Genomic DNA, 23,655 nt, shown 5'->3' with positions numbered 1-23,655 from the left:
AGTTTTTCTGTGGGGCAAATCCCAGCTCTCATCCTTGAGCATGGAGGTAGGTTTTGCAATGGCGCTGCTTGTACTTAGGCTTCCCTAAATCTCCCCTAAATCTACTATGTCAGGAGTGTTCATGGGCTGCAGACTACAGCGCCTGGTTACTCACAAGCTGTTGATTAGCATTGCTGGTGCAGATATTTAGCTGGAACAAGTACAAATTTCAACACAGCAGCCCACACTAGAGGATTTCTTCCCCCTCAATTTCCTGCTGCTTTAGCTACATTACCTTCAGGTTTAGCATAACAAACAAACATTATCTCTGCCAGAGAGAGAACCTGCCAGAAATAGAATGCTAGAATAGCAGCCTTTCACTGACAGAAAGACACAAAAGGACATTAGATTTTAAAAAAAGTCTCATTGTGACTGGAGTGAGCTGTCATGCTGATATATTGAGAATATTTTTCTCCAGTCTATTAAAAGTTTTATAGTAGTGAATGAGTTTAGTATCAAGGAAATACTGTGGATCTTTGCTGTGCAGTAATTATGGATAGGTGTTTTTCAAAACTTTTTATGAAAACTAAGATGGAGGTGGACAAAAAAAATTTGACAATTAAAAACAAAAACATCCCCCCCTAAAACCAAACCACTTCTACTTTGAGATATGCAAATGATTGTAGTAATTTTTATCAAGCCTGGAATTTGAAAATTAATGCTTGACATTGACAACTAAGACAACTTCCAACATGAATAGCCATATTATGGGTAAGACTGAAGATTAAATGAGGCTTTCATGAGTTTGAATTCTATTTGCATTCATAGAGAAGCTTTGGTATTTAACAATTATGTGAACCCAGTGATAGTTCTGTGCTGAAAACCTGAAATATTTTTTTTTTAAACTTGTAAGGCTGTTGAGCAAATCTTCTAGACACACAGAGGACAAGGAGTGCTGCAAGCAGCAATTTGTTAAAAAAATAATTCCGAACCAGCATGTCTACTATGATGAACTGACTGGCGTGGTGGATGAAGGAAAGGCAGCAGATGTCTCCTTCCTTGACTTCAGCAAGTCATTCAACACTGTCTACTTTAGCATCATCATAGCAAAGCTGGGGAAATATAGAGTGGATAGATAGACAGCAAGGTGGGTGCACATCAGAGGTAATGGTCATCAGTTCAAAGTCCAGGTAGCCAGTTACTATTGTCATTCCTTTTAAGTCAGCACCAAGGCCCATGCTATTTAACAGCCTTGATGACAGCATGAAATGCTAAGAGAGACCAAAGAAATTATTTGTGGTTAAGAGAAAAATTTAACTTTATATTTTTGGAAGTTCATTTAAAAATAGATGTATTATCTTTAAAAAAATCACTGAAATACTTGACCTGAAATTCTGTTTATCTTGAGCATTTTTCCTATGCTCAATTAACTTGCCAGTAAGAGATTTGGAATGTGTGAACACAAGATCAAAGTATTAGCAAACTGGCTCGTTTTTGCAATTTTCTTTATATTTTAATCAAATTTTATATATATATATATATATGGAGTCTAATAATAATCATTGGTGTGAAGGGGTTAGAAAACTGCTGTAACTAAGCAAAGAATTTAAAGCTGGTCTGTTATATAAGTCAAAAGGATCATCATTAATTTTACATGGATATTAAAAAGGTAATTTATTTTCGAAATTCCCTTTTGAAGACATATGCTGTCTTTGTCACCTTCATTTTTAAGGAGTGATGAGATAAACTGGAAAGTAACCTTAATTCCTAGCTATAATTAGAAATACAGTCTTAAGACTTCTTTTACTATTCTTTGTCAGGAAACCCAGAATTTACATTAATCTCTTCCCCTCTTAGTGTTTTTTATATTTGGCTTTTGTCAATTTAAACAGTTTTTTCAGCAGGTGTTTTCAAGTAACTTGGGAAGAGAATGCTGTATTATATAGCTCCTTCCATTCCTTCAGACCACTTTCCCACTTAAAAATACATTTCTGTGATGCTTCCTTCTTTCATAAGGGATATATTAATTCTTAACTGTTCCACATGTTTCTCTTCTCCTTAATGTCCTTTAGTTTTATATTGATATTTTAATTGGTCAACGCTTTTGGTTCTTAAGTGATCACTTGAGTGTACAGGAAGTTAACAGAACACAAAATAGTAAGGAGAAAGTAGCCATTTTTTGTATTTACAATCAATGTTTCCAAAATTCTGTTGAACTTCTAGTGGCACCAGCATATCTGGGTGTAAATAGTATGTGCAGGCATATAGAATAATTATGTTGTGATGGTGGTGGTCTTGCTAATGAAGTTGAACTGATTGTTACTATACTTTTAACCCTTACTCAGTGACACAGGTCCAGTTCTGTACAGTTCAGTGGGCATTGTAAATACCTGTTTTCTTTAAAAAGTTTGTGTGATAGATGGAACTTCTTAATTATAGCTAATTGCATTTATTTCCTTCTCAGGTAGTTGCTAAGTGCTGTGTTAGTGTATATACAACTAAAAAGTAAATGCTAACATAAGACTGTAAAGTCTTATCACTAATGTCCAGCTAAATCCCTGCATTGAACTGAAATTCATTTGATGTGGCTAATAGAGAATGCAATTAACCTTTTACAAATGTGTGTTAAAATAATCATGCTAACTGTCTCTAGAGACCAATTAGTTTCTTCAACAGACTGGTTCCCATGGTGTTTGATGATAGTATCTCTTTATCTTTCAGGTATGGTAGGTTAAAGATGTACTTTTCTCTTGTGCATGATAAAAGGCCTAAAGTAATGTCACCTCATTTCATGGACTGCAAGACTCTCTGATAGAGCTTGAGATCATAAGAACCACAGATTTAAAAATCGGTCAGGTAGGAGCAGTGGTGCTTCTTGCAAGGTTCTTTCTTCAGTTTTTATGCCCATAAGCAAGTAGTACTTCAAGGATCACTGGTCTAAAGCACTTGCCCAAGGCCCACTGCCCTTCTGTTTCACCTTTGGGCCCCAATAATGTTACATACAGGTCACTAACTGAATTTCCTAAGGGGAAAAGAGAGTTTCATTCCAATAGTTTATATTTTGCTACAGGAAATTCAAAATAAAATATTTAAGTTTATTAGCAAATTGGATTACCAAGCTGTGTAGCTGTTGATTGGTTTGGAAATCTTCATGCTCCTTTCGTCTAGGTAGACAACATCAGATAAGACAAAAAGTATTATAGAAGAAAAAGCTGTATTAGAAGCGACCTTATTAAGCCATTTGTTTGAGTAACTGAAAATAAATTAGCAGTATGTTTCTGTGCTTTGACATACGTAGTGAAATTAAACTGAAGAAACACACTGAATTAAGGTTGATTTGTTTAGTTTCAACTGAAGTTGGCCTAAACGTACATGTTTTGCTGATACTCGAAATTAATACTAATTTAATAATTTATGTTAAGCTCAGTATAAATACGTATTTTTCTCCAGGTTATCTGGCAATATTTGCTCCACTTAGTGAGTCTGCAAATACTGTTAGATAGTGAAAATCTGTGTGCTTGCCCTTAATAGAAACTTTAGAAAATGCTGTTTAATAAAATTAAAAATTATGTGAACTTTCCTATTTTGCTTTCATGCTTATTTGAAAAAGTCTGTAATCTCAACTCCGAGATCTGTTCTGTGGAGCTATAGAAAAATACATGCACTCCAAAAAGGGGAGGATCCATGTATACTTTAGAAAAAGCAGCAACACAAGCATGTGACTGCTCACAGTGAACACTGTAGTTGTGCAAAATTTGAGATCACAGGCCATTGGAGTTTGAACATCTTGGGAATAATGCAAGTGCTTTCCTACTGAAAACAACTCAGAACATCATCTGACCCATACCCATATTTTTGTGGTGTTTATCTCATCTTGCAAGTTTTATAAAATCTCTTTTCTAAGATGTATGTGAAAAGCTCTTGAAAGTCTTCCATTGAGGAGCTTATGAGCTCCTCAGACTTTTCATAGACCAGAAAAAAACAAAACAAGGTGGTTAACAACAGTTGTCACGTCTTTGGTTGAAAATCAAACAAAGATAGAAAACAGTATTTCCAGGAAAGAGTTGTTGACTGTCATTTCTTTGAGCTTTTCTTCAGTGGCTTAGTGCAGATGGTTGGCATAAGTTTACACCTACATGGGTACAGCTCAGGCAGGTTTGTTGTTCAGTCATGGGACAGACTTCTCTGGAGATCATGAATTGTAGTAGTCACCTACTGAAGAGCAGCCTAAAAATTTTGCGGGTTGTAGGTGGTTTGTTCACAGGAATGATTCTCCACTACATCCAGTACAAGTGTTGATATTCTTGTAGTGATACTAATATAAGGACAAGGCATAGTCAGTCATACCAGAAACCACCTACACATGCTCTAGAAATACGCTGATGAAATTCAGTAGAGTTCTGACACATGGGCTTATGTGTTGCTCATAGAGTGGATATTTTTATTGTGCTGACATTCCATTGGAAAAGATTATCCAAAAGTAGTTCTCTAAAACAGTCTCACTGCCCATAGAAGAATACAGAGAGAACATGATACTGTATTAGCTAGAAAAACAGTTATTATCATTGTGCCAAACTTCCAAGTTCATTCTTTTCTGAAAACAGCGTGGAGAAATCATTATCAATCTTTGGCTACAAATCCTGATATTTTCAGGAATACAGAAAGTACAGAATATTTTCTTTCTGCGATTTCCTGTTGACATTGACAGAAGGTCAGCAATCTGTGTTAACCCAACACATGTTGAGACTTCAGAAGATGCTTAGTTCTATAAAGGTCTCCATGTACCCTGCTTCCCTTGAATTCAGCAACATTTGAGATGCGGTAAAGCAACAACAGATTTAATTCAGTGTTGGGAGCTTTTAAAACTCTTATCCTAGAACACAAGCACTGATTCATACAAGAGGGTAAAACCTTTAGATCAAACCACCTGAAAAGGGAAACTATGTGGTGTTGCCCAGTACTTGTGTTTATTGGAAAAGTTACCTGAACAGAATAAAAACCCTGGCTTTAAATGAGCAAATTATGAACAAAATACCAATTAACTGAAAAAATCTTGAAGTAAGAAAGTGTACAATATTTAAAGTTGTTTGTTTTTATTATCAGACTCCTCAGTGCCTGAAGAGAGACCACTTATAAAAATAGTTTCATTTCTGTCTGCAAATTCCAACTCACTGTATTCTCAGATACTATTCTCTTCAACATTAATGGCAATTGTTACTTTCCTTTTCTAAATGTAGCATCATTGCTCCATGCAACAATAGAAAGAAAAAAAAAAAAAAAGAGTAGCTGTTTCACATCCTATACATCCATTATTGTTTAATTGCTGATGTGAAAAATGTAACAATATTGGTATACAGGAGGCTACCATGCTCTTTGCTTGGTATTTCTCACACTGATTCATCATATGTGAGTCATTGTGTGTGGGTTCTTGGGTCCCTCCCCCACTTCCATAGTTTGATACTAGTTGTGGTTTAGTTTAATAAAATTTTAAAGCAGTTTTTTTATCTCAGGAGTTCCTGCATGTGCATCTTGTACTCTTGTTGCACAGGGTATTTGGGGCAACCTTCGGTTTCACTCTTTATTGTTTGTTTGCTGTTTTAAGGAAAAGGAGTATTAGCTGTAAAATGAATCTGAATGGCTCTTTTGTTCCTCTTTTTCCTGATGAAACTAATAGCAAAGTAACCCTTCAAATTAGTGCTTGGATTTTATTTTTTAACCTGGAAATATTTTTGAGGTAGACACACTTTTCAGGTTAATCAAAGCAGTAGGTTTGTGTTTGTTTTCATTTGTCTTTGTATGTCTGTAAGAACAGCAGACTTTGTTGTAACAGTGGAGTTGCTGTAGCGCTCAGTTCAGCTGGTTTCATACATTTACCTGTGTAATTCATTTAAAAGTGTTACATATTTGGTTTTAATGCTGTGAAAAAAGGCTTTGTGTGATTACAATATTTGGGGCAGTTTAGAAAACCAGCAGTGACAGTGTGCCTCTAATGGTTAATACTCTGTGTTGGCTTTCTGGCCCCTACATTGCCTTTCTATACATCTATACAACAAATTGCTACATAACAAATTCCCTGTAAGGTAGATTAAGTTTTAAAATTTGTAAAAGACACCAAGGGACTACCGTATTGCAAAAAGCTGAATTTTTACTAGTCCTTTTGCTGAAAAGTTAAAGGACAAGACCTACATGTATTTTAATACATACCAGTTCATAGTGATAATGCATAACTTTGAAGAGTTTCCAGTTTGTACTGTGGTTCATACTATAAACATTCATCAGCAGTTCATTTCAGAAAGAGGATGATCCCTTCTGTTGAGAAGCAGTATAGAAAGGAGTACTGAAAAGAGTGAGCATTTAAAAGGGATAAACGTAGTGCAGAAATGGAATTCTGTTGAAAACTTGAAACTACCACTACATTTTGTGCCAGAGAAGAAACAGAGAAACCAGTAAGTTGATTTGGATGGTAAAGCTACAGTCTTAGAAGACATTGAGGCTTGCTGGGATTTTAGATAGTAAGGTTTAAATAAAGTGTGTTGTCCCATGAAACATGGCCAGTGCTCCATGTGGAGAAGGGTCAAAGGTAAAGAGATCAAAGCAGCATAAAATAACTGTCATAATAGTGTTTTGGGTACACTTGTAAATTAATTAATACTACAATAACTATAATATGGAAAAAAATGGTCAGTTCATACAGACATGTCCTGTGGAGTCTATCATTTATTCTCGTGGGAAACAGTGTAACTTCCAAAGAAAGTTGATCTATATGAACCGTGAGAGTGTTGTGAAGAAGCTGTGTGCATTTGTGAATGGTTTCACTGATTTAGTAGCATAGCATGAAATGATGTATCAGCATAAGGCTTAAAGAAATAATACATAGCTGTTATATCCACTGCTTCCTTACTTTACCCAAATATTATGTTGCAATATGGTACTTGTTTATAATTTGCTAAAAATGCAGCTAAAGGATAAACTAGCAGATAACACATCAGCTCTAGAACGTTATAAATCAAAGCTCATATATGTTTGGGTGTTTTAATAGTTTCTTTTTTGATATTGCAGGAAACAGCATACTGCATTCAGCAGCAGACAGTGTGACAAGTGCAGTACAGAAGGCAAGTCAGGCTTTGAATGAGCGTGGTGAAAGGCTAGGTCGAGCAGAAGAAAAGACAGAGGAACTGAAAAACAGCGCTCAGCAGTTTGCAGAAACTGCACACAAGGTAAGATTTTGGTGGGACTAAAGCTTTCAGTAGGTCGGTGTCACACATTCCTTTATTGCAAGGGGAAGAAGCTCTAGAAAGAATTGCAGTCGGTCACTGTTTACAGACAGCTTGCTGTTTTCCTTGATATATGCTGTTCCTCACTTGGCAGTTTTTTTGGTTTATTTCTGTGCATAGATCTGAGGTTTGCTGTGTTGCCACTCGAATTGAAACTACCTATCTTCTCCTTCCTGTAGTATATTCCAAATCCATCTTCCCACTACTGTTTGGAATGATTCCTCATACTTTGTGCAGCAGTATAGTGAAATTGTTGTTAATCCCCACTGGTAAGCAGTCATAGGTCTGTGACTGTTTCTGAAGAGGTATCTTTTTATGTCTGGAAAAGTTACTTCTGAGGATTTTAAGGAATTGTTCAGTCTTGGGAATGCATGGACATTCTCTATGCTTGGTGGAAGGTATTGATAGCACTATGCCTGTTGCGGCTGCTTGTGCATAATGGTGCTGAGTTTCCATCTCTGTGACAGAAATTCTAGGCATCCACAGTGTTTGATTCAGTGGCTGTGTAACACATTCACAGCAGAAAGTTTTCTACACACGGGCAGCCATTTTAGCATGCAAGTTTGATAGGTTTCGTGCTTAGGACATGCGTAAGGCTTTACCGTGCTTATGCCAAGCAGTGCTTGGCTACTGCATTAGCACTAGAAATCCTGGATTGATGTCTTGCAGTTCTGTACAAGCCTCAGTTTTATGTAATCTTCAAAATTCCACAAAACATTTTATTTTTTACTGGGAAAATTCTCTACTTTGTGGTCCATTTAGCGTGGTTCAGTTTAGTGGCACAAGCATGGAGTCTGCTCTTGGATTCTTCCATCTATCAACACCTTCTTTCCCCACCCTCTCCCCCAGTGATAACTGTGCCAACTCAGAAAAAGAGCCTTACACAGCAGCTACCGCTGCTTCTAGGATAATGGAGAATCAGGTTTGCTGCTTTCAAGTAAAGCATAGAGTGTTGCTTGGTAGGGAGTTCAAAAATGAAAAATGCCTCTGGTAGTTGGGATACTATGAATCTTGATTAAGATTTGAATGAGTTTCATTAGTGTGTGTTGCCCTTTCATCTTCCACATATGCACAACAGCAGTTCCACAGATGAAGACATGCTGTGAACAAAACCAAATCTTTTCAGATTCTATTAGGGAAATCTTATGTCTAAAAAATCTCAGTATTGTAATGAAAATACCATCCTTGATAGCCTGTGCTGTACCATATTTAGGATTTTGTAAACATTTATTTCTGATATAATAATTGAAAACAAAAATTGAGGGAAAACACAACAGGAATGCTGGAGAAGCTGAAAACATCCACAATACAAATATTTTTTCAATCAAATAAAAAATATAGGGAAATTCTCAATAGGATTTTGTACATAGTCATTTGAGCTTACATGTCTCTATGGCAGAAAGAGAACAGTTTCTGCAAGAAATGTCTAGGTGATGCAGAACAGAAAAAGATAGTCTCCATTTGGACAGTGTGCTGGGCTGAGATTCATGAAACATTCCTGCCAGTCCTGTTACACAGATCATCAGTCTTCCTCAGATGAGTGTGAAGGGCCGTGTACTGTTTAAGCTATCCCAGTTACCAGCTGCCTGAAAGAGGAGTGTGACAGTCTTTCAGTGGGTGATAGTTAAGGATTTGTAATAAATGCATCGGTTTTGACTTTTTAACAAGAAAATAGCATCTCTGTGTGTGAAGAAAACAAAATATAGTTTAGGTCTTAAAGGACCATAAATGAACACTTGTCATCTTAATGGTCGTAAAGGTAATTTAGTAGAATGGGATTTAACAACATTTATTGGTGCCTCAAGTCTGGAATTGTATCTTAGTGGGGCAGTAGTCCTGCAATTCCTTTACCATTATCACACAACAATGCATAGGGCAGCCATTGAAGGATGTGTTAGATTAGAGACAGTTGCTTTCTGGTGGTGTACTTTGGTTTTCAAAAAGTTTTGTTGGGGTTTTGGTGAAGCGTTTAGGAATAAGTACAATACTGTTATTGTGTAATATTCCTGTGGTTAAGTCTTCTAGGGGCAGCTGCTACTCAGACCTTAGAGGTTGTTTGTAAAGAAAAGAAAACATACTGTTCCAGTGAAACCAGAAAATTGTGGTCCAGCTGAGTGTTGCTTAAATGGCAAAATCGTAACTTTCTGGCAAAATGGTGACAGTGAAGAGAAAGACCCAAATGTTAACTTACTAGTATTTGTGAACACTGTGCAGCAAAGCGGAGTTCCCATTTTGGTTTCTCTGTCGTTGCCTTCAGTAAAAGTACTTTGAATTATTGTCAGCCCATAATTAATTTTGCCACTATAGTATCATGACTGGATATGCTTAATTTGTATGTCTGCACATTGCTTTGGTTATATGTCAGGTTATTTTAAGATATAAAACAGGTAATTGGAGATGGAAGATGCACAGCATAGGAATACATTTTCTATCATCTTTAAAAAAAACTATTTTAAAAAAAAGTTTAAAAAACAACCAAAAACCAAACAAAAACCCACTTAGTTTGCACCAGAATCGGCAGCCCTCACAGAGTGCTTCTGTTTTGGCTGTTGGAGTTTGTTGAATTAAAGCATCTATCTATATTTAGTTGTGTAACAGCTGGAACTCAGGGTATCTATCAAATCCACCTTATGACACCTTCTTCACTTTCTTTGTTTGCCTTTTAAATTTCTTCCCCTTGGTGACTGAACAAGACTCTGAGTTATGGATTCTGTATAATAAAAACTTACTGTCAGAGTTGCCTGCTAAAGGCAAACATTTCTGAAAAAAGCTCTTCTTGTTTGAGGTGAGAATGAAAAGTGTTGAATTTTTTTTCATGCTGAAATGCCTTTCCAGTATATCTTTCGTAAGTAATAGGGTTTTTTAAATGGCACATTTATGACCAGGTCCTTGATTATCAAAGGCTTATGTCAATTAAATTTGAGTCATTTATTGGACAGCATTTCACTGGTAGCAAATGAGGAAATTTTAACTGCCCTTGCCAATTCTGGTTTCTAGGCAACTTCCTAGGGGGTTCACTCATCTCAGCTTTGTATAGCATGCTATTATCTACAGATACCCATTTTTTATTATACAGAGACTAAAACTAAGTTCTCTGCTTGGCTTGCCAATGTCAGTTTGTCTACACTTTTTGTATAGGATTTAATTCACTTCAGCTCTTTCTTATCCCTCTCATTCCCAGTTTTAAGTCAACTTTTTAATTATTTGAAATGGAAATAATCAGTAATCACAAAGGTAAAAGGACAATCAGTTCTTAATTTTTTGTCACTATTTAGTGGCAGTGCTGCTGAATAGGTGTTTTAAATTAATTCTTTAGAATTTCTAGTTATATTTAACAATCCAAATCATTCGGTCTAAATGGCTGTACAATAAACAAAAAACAAATATTTGTTTCTAGCATCTTGCTGTAGCCCCTTCTCACAGACAGCAAAATAATGTAACATTGGGAAACACAGCTAAGAAAGCAGATAAATCCTACCTTGTCAGCTTAGCAAAGGGAGACTTTGCATTTCTGTTACAGTAAAGGGTACGACTGCATATCTGTCTGCAAAGAAGTTAGAGATTTCCTGCATCTTTTGGAGAATTCAGTTTACAAGGTCTTCTGTTCCAGACTAGCCCCATTAGTTTGATCTAGCTATCATTACATGTGATCTCTCTTTAATCCATTTTTTCTTCATTTTTCAGCTTGCCATGAAGCACAAATGCTGAGATACTGCCCAAAGTTGAAATCTTCCCAAGAGAAACTGGAAAGGCTACGTTCAGCAGTTCTTACAGGAGATCCAGGCTTCTGTGTGCTTTTTTCTTCCAGTTCAGTGGAGATGCATTCTTTCAGTTTCTGTGCAGGAGTGTTGCATTTCTACCTTTTTTGACCTGTTTTTGTTCCTCTTTTGTAATATTGCTACATCATCCTGCAGTACTTTCTACCTGTACTTCAATTGTTACAGGAGTGAAAGCAAACAGGGGAACTGGACCAAATGACAAGCTAATCAAGATTAAAATAGTAATATTATTCCCCATTTGTACAGATAATTATTTAACTGGTTGTGGATGTATGTGTGGAAATAAAATCCAAAGAAGGGGGTATACTTTTCTTCATTTTATGTAGCATCAGCAGAATGTGAATGTTGGAATTAAACACCTGGCGTTGTAACTGTAGTGGAGAATAGACTGCTTTGTCCTGGGAAACGGAAAAACTTTCTTCTACCCAATGTAGGAAGTTTTGCATGTGCCATCACCAGCATTCAGAAGTGCATATCTGAATTTTGTAGGGGAATCTGTTACCAGTGCTGCATTTTGAATATTTCTATTTTCCCTTCCATATTGGTTATTTGAATAGTGTAATGAAACCTACAGAATGTATGCTCGAGGTTTCAAAATGGAGGAAAAAAGTACTTTTTAGATCTGTACACACATGGCTGTGCCTCAGACACAATCTTGAATTTACCAATCTGGTATAAAACAACATTTCATTTTCTTTTTACCTGTTATTCTGTGGATAAAGTTCTGTGTAAATGAGAATGCAAGGGCCTGGGAAAATGAGAATGCACTGTTTTCCAAGTCTTCAGTTTTTCATAAATACTGTAGTAAGAAATTTTGGGAACACTTCAGAAATTTGTCTGATTAGAATGACTTTTGTGTTAGCTAGTTGTCCGATTTTTAAATAGAAGCTTTCAAAAAGCATGTCTTGGTACATTAGAACCATAACTTCTAGTTTGGGTCTCAATTTTCAGTATATTATCACTGGATGGGTGATTCCCTACTTCATTCTGTATTCACTATATGCAATATATGCACTGTATTCTCTTACAAAAATAATTAGGTTATTGTTTTCCTTCACAACTGTGTTCTTAACATTTTTAAGTGTTTTAATAGGCTTCTAGAATGAAGAAATAAAGGGAAAAAAAAAAAAGATGCTGCACTTTTTTTTTACCGGTGAGCTAGAATCAGAAGTCCTAGCAGAAGTTTCAGCCTTCATCTTCTGAAGATGTGTTCTCATCTTCTGTCCTCATCTTACTGGAGAGCCAGAAAGCTGGCATTATATGAATGTACTGTATTTTCATTTTCACTGTAGAATAAGATTTTTGCATTATCGATGACACTTTTAACAGTCTAAAATTATCAGAGCAGTGCTTGCAGGAGAGATAAAAAAGCTTCTGTAGTAATTGAGAATTATTCTAGTTACTGTAAACTGAAGTAACTGAAATCTCTTGGAAATAACCATTTTGTATAAAGATGCTTGGCTTTAGGAAAACATTGTCATTTGAACTAAGGACATGTCTTGTTAACCGATTACATTCAAATTTACATCTGTTTTTCCTGTAATATAAACTGTTTTATATCAAGCCTTTTATTTAATCTCAGAGTGGGAATTAAGCGATAAATTTGTCATCTGTGTAGAACCATACGATCATTTAGATCTATATAGCATCAGCTTTAACAGTTACTACATCCAGCACTGTCAACTGAAAAGGAATTTGGCCCCATCTGTTATAAGTCAGAACAGGGTCATTAACGACATGAGTTCTGAACACTCCATTGAGCTATGTACAATTAATGCTTGCCCTGGAAATGCCAGTACCTGTCTGAGCACTATTGTAATGACTATTGGTATTTCTGCAAATTAACTAGGAAAGCAGTCCCTCATTAGAAATGTCTTCTACTGGAGACAAAATGTTAGGCTATTATTTTAAAAATATCTGCATTGGAAATTAGTCAGGGAGTACGTTTTTGACCACATAGCTATCTTCTGTCACCATCTTTTCCGTTCTTTCTTTAACTATATTCTGCTGCTAACCTCATTAAGTCTTTCTCTTGAGAGAAAGAAGGAATAGAATAGGTTTTGAACTGCTGCCCTCTAGCTGGTCTTCTAAGTTCGTCAATAATTTAGTAGTGTCTAAACCCCAGATGAGATGGACCTGATAAGAATTAGTTGTCTAAATTCAGATTAAAAGGCATGGAGTTTCAGGTGTTTACATGAATATCAACTGGACAGGACAAGGTCACAGTTGCACTGCTAAGTTCCAGACCTTTTGCGAGTTGAATGTTCTAAAACATTTCTTTAGTCCCACTGACAGTTTTTTGATTTTTTTTTTTTATTTTTTTTTTTTTAGATCCTCCAGTTAAGTGTATTGTGTTATGTATCATAACTCAGGACTTTTATCCAGCTGTCAAAAGCCATTTACTATGGGAATTCTGAGTAACCTAGTGTTACTGAATGAAGGAAAGGTTTTTTTGTCTGTGGGTTTAATTTGTTTTTGCTGTTCATTAAATGACAAGATTCGGTAGTTTTTAGAGAAAAATCAGAGGTGTATAAATGTCTATCCAAAGGTAAATCGTACAGCATTGCAATCTCATTCTGGAACTTAGCTTCTAGCGTATATAACCTAGTATTATTAGATAGTCATGTACATAACATATATTATAATTCAGGTTAATGTTTCATATGAAAGAATGTATTTGTAAATTGCAACATCAATAGTTTCTTTATCTTTTTTAAGTTCTGCAAAGAACAAAAATACTGTATTGTTAGATTTGACTGTGTACTGCAAACTCTGTCTTACAAGGCTACTTTTGTGTTTAGCAAAAGTTGTGCATTATGTGAAATATTAACAAAAATATGCTCTCTAAAAGTGATCTTAAAGGTAGGTAGGTTTTGCTATGATATGCCAGAACTGTAATACTTGCTGGTATCTATTGTAACCAATTTCTTGAAAGTTCTCAAAGATGTAGAAATTATTTTGTGCCATTCTGGCGGAAAAAGAAAAAAAGTGGGACCTGCTCTTGAGTCGTTACTGGAAACCCTGATTTTGTCATTAAATACTTTAACTGTGATCAAAAGAAAACTGTCCTTGGATTATTTATCTATTTAAAATATAAATGATTTGTAAATTATATTTTTATATTTCACTCTAGCAGAATTGTATTTCACTCTAGCAAAACTGAATAAAAAATAGCTTCCACTGTAATGATGGAAACTTTCTCTAGAAAAAATACTGTAATTAAAATAGGAATGGGAACTAGGTTGATGGATTTCATGTCCAAGCAGATTCCAGACAGTGGTTAACACAGCTTTAAGATAACATCCTTCCTAAAGGTTGTACAGGTTAAAAAGAATGTCTGTGTTAACTTGCTTTCAGTTTGCTATAAAATGCTTATTCTCAAATTGTTACTGTTTTCATTTGGCAATCTAATTTTATTGATAATCTTTTATCAAAGTGAAAGCTATTTTAATTGCCCCGTGGGAATAATACAGAGGTAGAATTCTTCTACACACAGCGAATGAGGGCTACTTGCAGAAGAATTGTATCCAATATGAACTGACTTTGCTGCCACCTCTTTTTTTTTTTTAGACTTAAGTGTACTCCCTAAGATCCTAATCTCAGAAATGTCCCGTTGATGAATATTGTCAACTGGTTAAATTTCTTCAGTTACTAGGTAAATTTTTGCTGGAATGCATGTCATCCATCTGATGTTGAATGCTATACATGCCCGATGCCCAAAGTATATGAAACTTTTAGAAGGAAGGAGATTTCTGGTGGATCAGAAGCAAACTTGATCAGAACAGCATTTTGTTGTAGTTCATACATAACATTTTGGCAGTTCTTTTCCATCATTATTATACATTTATCCTGTAAGAATAGAAAAAGAAAATGGTTCATTTTCTGACCATTTTTTTAGATCGATTACACCATGTTGGCATTTTTTTCTTGATTTTATGATTCTCATAAATCATCAGGTTAATCTTCTGCTGTGTATAATTTGATAAATACAATGGGGTCTTTTATGTTATCTTTAATTCATAGAAGAGGCTCAAGCACAAATGTTTACAGATTCAATATATTAGGATTTCTAAGAAAAAGATGAGCTAGTATGTTGAGTGTGTTGTAGAATATTGTTGCTGTCACACTCCTGAAGGCATAATATTTGACTGAGAAAATCAAACTAAGCCACCTGTCACCTTCAGCTGCGAGTCACAATATCACTGAAGATAAGCCTTACTTCACGTAGTGAGCATATCAGTTAGACCTATCCAGTACTCACTAAGGATTGCAATGTCTCAGATTAAAAATTTCTTTTTTTTTTTTTTTTTTTTTTTTTTTTTTCAAAATTAGTCCCTCATAGAAGTGGTCAGCTACTAGTGGGGTAATACATGAACTTATATAAACTAATTTTTCCAATGATTCTGAAACCTCAGCATCCACTTCATAGTACGTCATTTCAGTTTTTGTGCATCATCTGGAAGCGCTGTATAGTATATGTTTCAACTCTACTCTCTTTTTATTATTTGAGTTGTTACTATCTTTTTGTCGGCTGTTACCCCAAGCAACCCAAATTGTGGTAACATTTTTTAATGTGATGGTGGCTAGTTTTGGCAGGTATTGACTACGGATTACAGGCACAAAAAATACTATACTATTTATTTTCACAATGACTGAAAAACTCTAAACCAAGTGTACTTGATACAGAGATACTGTTATATGGAAGCATAGTAGTGTGGGAGATCTTCAGTGTTAGGACTAAGCATTCAGGGTATAAAATGGTACAAAAGTAAGCTTGTCAGGGAGGTCAGGTGGCTTTATAAGTGTAGAGAATAGGCATCTAACAAAATTCTAATAGATATTTTAAACAATTTCACAGGTTTCTGGCAGCTAAGATTATGATAACTTTTGCAGAGGAACTAAAGTTCAGGCAGGCCTGTATTGTGTTGAAATTCTGTTGCTGCTAAAAATGGAAGGACAAACATTTTTGCTTCTGTCTTAAGTGTTCTCTTCTGAATAGAACAGAAAGGAAATGGGATAAAAATAAACCAGAAAATTTTGATCATGTTTTATACCGTATCAAAAAGGAAATCTTCAACATGTGCAACCAACATTAATCAACATGCTGATTTGCAGCCAAATCAGTGTCAGGGTTTTTTCCTATTTCAGAAAGAGACACAGTAAAGTTTTCTTCAGATTAGCATTATGAGAAAATAAGGATTTCTACAAAAAGTGCATTTACCTGTGGGAGATAGTAAGATTGTAATGAGACTCCTTCTTTCCAAAACCTTTACCAGTTTTATAAATACAGCATCTGGAAACCCATATAACAGCTATGAGATCCTCAGTGTTGTAGGTATGCTCAGCACTCTGATAAAAGGCTTTAATAATAGATTGCTACATTCATTAGAGGCTTGTAAGAGAGTTTAGCTCAAAGCATCCCGATATTGCTCTTTAGTGAAAAAGAAGTGAAAGCGCTCTTCGTGCTGCAAATCAACAGCGGCTAAACTCTTGAGATGAGGGTGGGTGAGATGAGTGAAGAGTTGGAGACTTCTGGGTCACCACATGAGCAAATCAGAAGAGGTGATGAAGTAACTGCCAAGAGAGCCCTGTGATGATGTAGCTCCCAGGGAAGAAGACAGCAGGGGTGAAGGGCTTGCTATGAGTGTGTTCTCACAAATGGGTAGAGAGCCGTCTGTAATTTTAGCAGCAAGTTCTAGCAAAATTTATTCAGGACAGTCCTGAGGGGCTTTAAACCTCTGTATAGAGAAATTTGAGTACCCTTTGTTTCTATCTTTCCTATTCTTTTCTGTTGCTTCTCAGTGTGCAGTTGTTCAGCATTTCAGACAAGCTGAAAACAGGTCTGTGAAAAGGCGGAGTACTCAAACTGCTTGACAGGTACTATTCTTTACTGAGGCCATGAACAATTGCAGAGTTACCAGTGTCTGACTGAAATAATAGCTGTACATATAAGATCATTTGTAAGACAGATGGCTGAGAAAGGTACCATTTATCTGCCAGGCAAGGTTTCATAACTCTTAGCATCCATTCATGAGAAAAGCATCATTAACTGTTAGCTATTACTAATTACCTCAGCTTAGTAGGTGTTAGATTAAAATCCTTTTTTTTTTCCTTTTCCCCCTGAAATCTGTATTCTATATGACAATATCTATACTGAAATAGGAAAAGTAGGTGGGAAGAAAGCGGTTATGTGTTCATGTTCTTTGACTGGATATGCTTCAGAGAATCTGTTCCTCTGTTTCTGTCTGGCACAGTAGATGTGCAAAGTTATTTATGGCTTCCCCTACTACCCCAACTGTCTTTCCTAGTCCCCACTTTTGTAGTACAGTCTTTCTATATTCAGTATCATGTTTTCCTTTCATTACTCACAAGTCCCTGATGCTAAGAAGTGGCTCTACAGCTGAACACTTGGGATTTTTAAGGTCAACATGAAGTATGATCTTTAGCCCTTGCCCTTTGGAGTTTGAACAGCTCCTGTTGATTTATTTATTGGCTGCAGTTTGTTGCTGTTTGTAGATGAAGATGTAGACATGCACTGCACATAAAATGAGGATACTTTGCATCAGAAGGGCAAAGTTGTGGAGTTGTTTCAGCATGTCTGAAAGCATTTAGGACAAGATTTCATAGTCAGAAATTCATAGTGCTAGATCACCAGCTGAGGTGTTTCTTCCTTAATCTTGCTGAATTTTTCTCTGAAGTCTGTGCTGAAGCTGTAATAATAAAAGGTATTTATACTGAATTTAGTATTTTTCACCCTTCTGTAGCAAGAATTCAAAGGGAAATACAAAATTTCTTTCATACAGATATAAACTAAGGCATAGAAGTAAGTAATTTACAGTAAATGGAGATCTAAGAATATAGAATTCAGATCTCTATTCCTAGTACAAAACGTCAGGATTATAATGGAAATATTTTTACTTTCTTGTTTTGTTAGAAGCTCAGAAACAAAAGTAGGCTTGTGACAAAGGCTGTTTTTCCTTCCTGCTCTAGCAGTATAGTATCTTTCATGGTGTGCAGTATACACTGCCTGCAAAGCCCAATCTGTTGTTGCAAAATGTTTCTGGAGAAAGAGAGGCACCGGAGGAAAGATGGGCAAAGGGAGCCAGAAAACCTCATTGTTTCTCTACTTGGATCTTACAAGCACTGCAAGAAGCTGTCGGCTTTTGGGCTGAATGCATTTGTATCAATGCAATGAAAGAACTCAGTTTAAGGTATTTGGGGGAATGCGTATGTGTATGTATGCCTTTTGTCACAGGCTTCAGCATCTCTGAGGAAAAAATGTCTGTTGCCTTGTGCTCACACAGTTCTGACACTCTTTGGCTTAGTGTAAGGAACAAAAACATCTCTGTATCAGTCACACAGAGCGCCTTGTCAATGTCAGCTTTCATTAAACTGCCCTTTTGAAACACACGAACCCTTCTCAAAGCATCAAAAAAGTAATTCAAGGAAAAGAATATAAATCCTAATAAAGCATCAGAAATACTCCTATTCTGCAGTGGTATTTGCTATAGGAATTCATATTGCAAACAGTATTTCAGGCAGCCTAATATGAGCTGTTTTCTTAACTCAGCTGAATGAAATTAAAAAGCTCTTCAAAGTCTTTCCTGTCCCTGCTTTTGGAATTTAGAAATCAAGCACTGGAATTGTTGGTTGAAGTGAAAGGGATTGTATTACAAAATAACAATGTGGAATAGGATGAGAAGTACTTTTAGAAACAAGACTTACTACTGCCCATGGATGTCACCCAGGATGGGGATCATGCAGTGAACAGAGGAGGCACAGGAAGGCCAAGAAGTCACAGTAAAGAAATGAGGATAGGCTGGACAGCCTTGATCCTCAGAGGGCAACAGGACTCGGCATCTCAGGGGAGAAGTGATAATCTGTGAAAAGCATGTGATTTGTGGTTGTCATGCAAGAAATAAGCAAGACAGTCACGTAGAGTTAAATTTCATAAGATCATGTAGAGAATTTACAAATAGAAAAGTAGCCAGGATTTCGTTTTCAACATCAAATAGTTTAGCTGTCTCTAATGACGTAGGGTTTCATTTTAAGGTATGCTTATAATGAGTGTAACTCAACCATTTTCAAGTTTCATGCTGTAAGCAACTTTATCATTCCTAATCAAATGCTAATGTAATGTCAGAACGTCTTAGTTTAACCCAACTGAAACAGACAGATATCTTAATTTTCATTCTAACTGATCAAAAAGTAGAAGAAACTGTTCTTTGGTCATCCCTTCCACACAAAAAAGATCTTTGGAGAGTTGACTGTTTAATATTTCACCAGTTGTCCTGTAGTGGGGTTAAGTAAAAACTTCTAGTATCTGCTGTCCTCAAATCTGGAATTTTTCAGTACTGAGATTTGTAAAAATGTTACTACTAAAATGACACAAAGCCTTTATCTCAATTTTGTTATTTTTTTAGCATAGTTTCTATCTAAAATACATCACAGTGGGATTAGTGGCTGACAGCTCATGCTTCAAACTGCAATGACTCGTCAAACTAGTGTAGTGTTACCAAGTTCCAATCAAATTCTTTATACTGGTAAATATTAATTCTTAGTAGTCTTACTAAAACTTGTATTAAAATCTGTCATACTTTTCACATTACAAGGATTGTAAAGCAACAGAGTAGCATTTTTCCAGACAAGCAGTGATTCCCCAAGTCAGACTGCAGGTGCAACTACTTGTGTCAGGTGAATTTAGAAATCTCTCCAAATAAAATAGCTTCAAGATTTTTTTTTGCTAAGAAAGTCAATGTAAAACAATGAAGGAAAGGCTTTTGGAATGGTAATAATAAGGTGGTTCATTTTCTGAAATTGAAGGGAATGGAGAGGAAGGCTGCCTGGAATCCTTAGAGAGCGCAGAGCAGAGACTTTCTAGGTGACGATAGTTTAGGGTTGTTTTGCATAAGCCAAGATCTAGGGTTGTTTGTATAATCATAGACTCCCTAGACAATTTTTGTGAGTTTTATGAGTTTCGGCACAGTGTGTTAAGGCACTTCTGAGTGGGATGTATAGAAACTAGCATGCTGTCATATGATACATCTAAAACAAAGAGGACGTGCAAAGTACACTGTGTCTTTTCATGAAATCTGGAACATATATAAAGTATTAAAAACATATTTAATGGAGCAAGTTAGCAAGATCACATTAGTATGTGAAAATACTTATTTGCCAGACATACCGAGGGAATTATAAAAATGTATTCATATGTAATCACTCATAAAAATGTAATCATGTGTTCAAATGAAGAGCATCTTCCAGTGAGAAGATGCAAGTCCAATAGCTTTCATCCTGTCAGCTGTATCTGATCCCTAGAAAAATGTCATAGGCACATCAGAAGCAATTCAGATACTAGGGTTAAATGGGTTCATCAGTTATGTTCTGACAGCTATCTGGGTTCAGGCTTATACAATAAAACAAACTTGCTTAAACTACTTTTGTAGACACCCAGCGTTTGTGTTTTAAGCAAGCATGGTTTATTTCACAAATAGGAAGTCTAAGAGAATCTACATGGCCAGTTTTTAAAGCTTGACTAGTGAGTTAAGCTTGCTTGATACAGTATGACAGAAGTCACATAGCCATAACTTAATTCTTGTCATTTTAGTTATTGCAATTAGTTTGCATTATTGTTCTTCCTTTCCTGAATTTCTCCTTAGTGCAGGGTTTCTGTTCTCTGTAAGTGCAGAGAACAGATTTGCAGAGTTATGTACATTCTTTCTAGACACAAGTGTAATCAAAATAAATGCTTAGTTAGATGTTTTTTGCTGCAGTAAACTCCATAACCCAGTATTTTTGTGGATTTTTCAAGACCCTCTCAGAAAGGTTTTGAAGAATGACATGAACTAAGTTATATGCAGGAAGTTTGCTAAACTGAAAAAAAAAATTGTGAGGAGAAAACAATTTTACTGTCAAAAGGCACTTACTAAGTTAATTAGCCTACTTACAAAAGCTAAAAGGAAAATACAATTTCTTACAATTCTTGTTAATTCTCTCATGCTGATTAATATGAGTGATAATGATAATGTGCCTTGTTTCTTGTCTATTGTGTAGGCAATGGAATCCTAGAGGAGATTCAGAAAAGAATTTAAATGTCTTGAAGACGTAGAGCATACTGCCATCGTGACTTTTAATATCCTACATGAAGTGCTGTGTACAGAAAAAAATAATCATTCAATTACTAGTATTGAAAGCATGTGCAACTGTAAGTTCTGAGAGTGTGGGAGTGATGTTTTAGAAATTTATAATTTAACAGAGGTTAAAAGTTATTTAAGACAGCTGCATGCTAGCATACAGCTCTTTCATGTGAGAGGAATTGCTAAAGAAATTTACTGTGTCCTTTATGAAGTATCAGGGAAATAGAAAAACTCTATGGTATTAAGAAATGTTATATGTTCTTTACTGCTTTTTTAAGTTGCATTAAGATAATAGTCTCACTTTGTCTCTTGGTACTAATTTATCATCCTGATATTTGTCATTATGTAACAATATATCCCATCAAGCATGTGTGTGTGTGTCAGAATTAGTGCAAGTTGTCGTCGTCTTCAACAAACATTTACACATTTTCAAATATTTTGTCTTGCCTCTTCAACAAACACACATTTTCAAATATTTTCTAACTCTCTTTGAAAAGCAGTATCCTACTCTCATTGCAACTTCTGCTGTAGGCACTCATGTTCATCAAGAGAAATTGTCTTAAAATAAATTTTCATTTATTACGGTATTTAATTGACTTTTTGCTGCTCCCGTTCTCTGCTTCTGAAGCATATTTTGTCAATCTTCTGTGTATATCTTAATCATTGAGTCATAAATAAGTGGCAAATTTCACCCTAGGTCTGCTTTGAAGGACTATTTTGCTAAAGGACATGGAATTTTGTGATGGTCCTTTACATAATTATGCAAGTTACATTCAGTGATCTAGAAACTAACTTTCAATTTATTAATTTGGCCTCTTACATGTTGTAAATTACAAATACAGTACAGATTCCCATGAAATTTATGGTTGTTGTAGGTGTTCTTAGCCTAATAGTTAAAATTGACTTATGGTCAAGGATACCCTTGACCACCTCTGGATCTGAGATTTCAGTTTCTGGAGTGGAACATTAGCTTGGATATATGTCTTGTGTTAGATAACAGGCTTTCCTTCTCCTCTTTTGCTTCCCTTTTGTTTCCCTCTGAAAGAATAAAACCTGGCCATGTAGAATGGAAGTGAGCCACACACTTTGAAGCCCTTTTGAGATAACAGGAAAAGACAAGGTGGATGTGTGGCACAGCACACTTTCCTTCAGTCCTGACAAACCAAAAAGGTGAAGACTCCTCTAACCAACATGATAAGTCATTTAGAGCTCCTTTGAAAAGATTAAAAAGTTAATATTCTTTATGTCTCAAAGTGTGAATTACAGGAAGTAGAACCTGAGAAATAGATTACTTCTGTGAGTACCATAGGATGGCTTACCAACTGTAGGCAAGAAGTGCAAGAAGAAATAAAAAAAATAAGTGTCTCTGGTCTAGAATTAAGATTTGAAAGAGGAGGCATTACCACAGTGTATTTGTTGTAAGAGAAAAAAGGGACTTCCCAGGCTTTCTGAAGCATCTGTGGAAGAGACATCAAGAAATGTCCTTTCTTAATTGTGATATTTGTGAAAGCTAAAATTACAATGTTGACTTAAAATTAGGGGAATTAAAAATTCAACTTGGTCAACAGAACTTTGGGTCACAACAGAGTTAGACAAGGCAATGTATGCACTGGGTCAGTTTGTCATGATCATTAATCCTTGCAGTCACTGGAGTCAGTTTCAATTTTCAATAAATTACATCTTTATTGATTTGCAAAGAAAACAATGCTGCAATTACACTGGTTTGAGGGAGCCTCTGTTTTGGGGTTTAGTTTTGCTTTGTTTTAGACAAGTTTTTATCCCACTCTACCTGGTTGTGTATTCACAGTTTTCTATGAAAATAACAATTGGTTTTTATGTAAACATTTATCTCTCAAGCACTGTCCTGAGAGTTCAGAATTGATTATGAACTTGTGCAAAACTCCACACCCAGCCAGTACTTGTTCATGGCTTTGGAAAGGAAAGGAAAACAACTCACAGATGCACAAAATAAATATACAGAAATTATACATACACATGCAGTACTCAAAACATACTCCTATCATGTTTGTAATTTGAAATATGACTGTATAATGTGACTCATTTTTCACATAAAAATCCTCCATTTTCTGAGGAGTTTTGCACCCCGTATCCCAGGGGTTTTTTTGTATCTTAGGAAGACAAAGGATGAGGTTGCCTGAAGTAGAAAACTGTCTTTAAACATTTTTGTAGGAAATTCTTTCTGAAACAGTAAGGTATTTGTCTATTTGATAACAAATCATTAGCTATCATGAGCTGAACCATTAATTCCACTATTTCCTGAGATTTCTAGAAGTCACTTCTAGTTGTAAATATCAGTAAAGCAGTAGTTGACAATTAGTCTGAAAAATGGTGACTTGAAGAATACCAGAATTGTCAACTAATTTTTGTTCCTGCACAATACAATTATATCTGGAGCTGCAGAGTAGAGATCATGATACTATAGTCTTTGAAATATGTTATTAGTAAGATCATAATTATACAGTGTTT

At 35.7% G+C, this 23,655-nt stretch overlaps 1 protein-coding gene across 2 annotated transcripts in view; it reads left to right on the top strand.

Moving 5' to 3' along the window:
* The window catches only part of STXBP6 (syntaxin binding protein 6), a 124,185-nt gene extending 110,019 nt beyond the window's left edge, over positions 1-14,166 (top strand). Inside the window, exons 5-6 of one of the 2 annotated variants that reach the window (XM_074909819.1) lie at positions 7,039-7,196; positions 10,938-14,166. In XM_074909819.1, the coding sequence (XP_074765920.1) occupies positions 7,039-7,196; positions 10,938-10,961 (182 nt within the window). In that variant the 3' untranslated portion in view covers positions 10,962-14,166. The remainder of the gene's footprint in view (positions 1-7,038; positions 7,197-10,937) is intronic. The other variant, XM_074909818.1, reaches the window with a different exon arrangement.
* The last annotated feature ends 9,489 nt before the right edge of the window (positions 14,167-23,655 follow it).

Source organism: Athene noctua, chromosome 6 (genome assembly GCF_965140245.1).
Source record: "Athene noctua chromosome 6, bAthNoc1.hap1.1, whole genome shotgun sequence".
NCBI classification, from domain to species: domain Eukaryota; kingdom Metazoa; phylum Chordata; class Aves; order Strigiformes; family Strigidae; genus Athene; species Athene noctua.
Note: the sequence above shows the minus strand (reverse complement) of the source record. Positions and strands in the feature narration are given on the sequence as shown.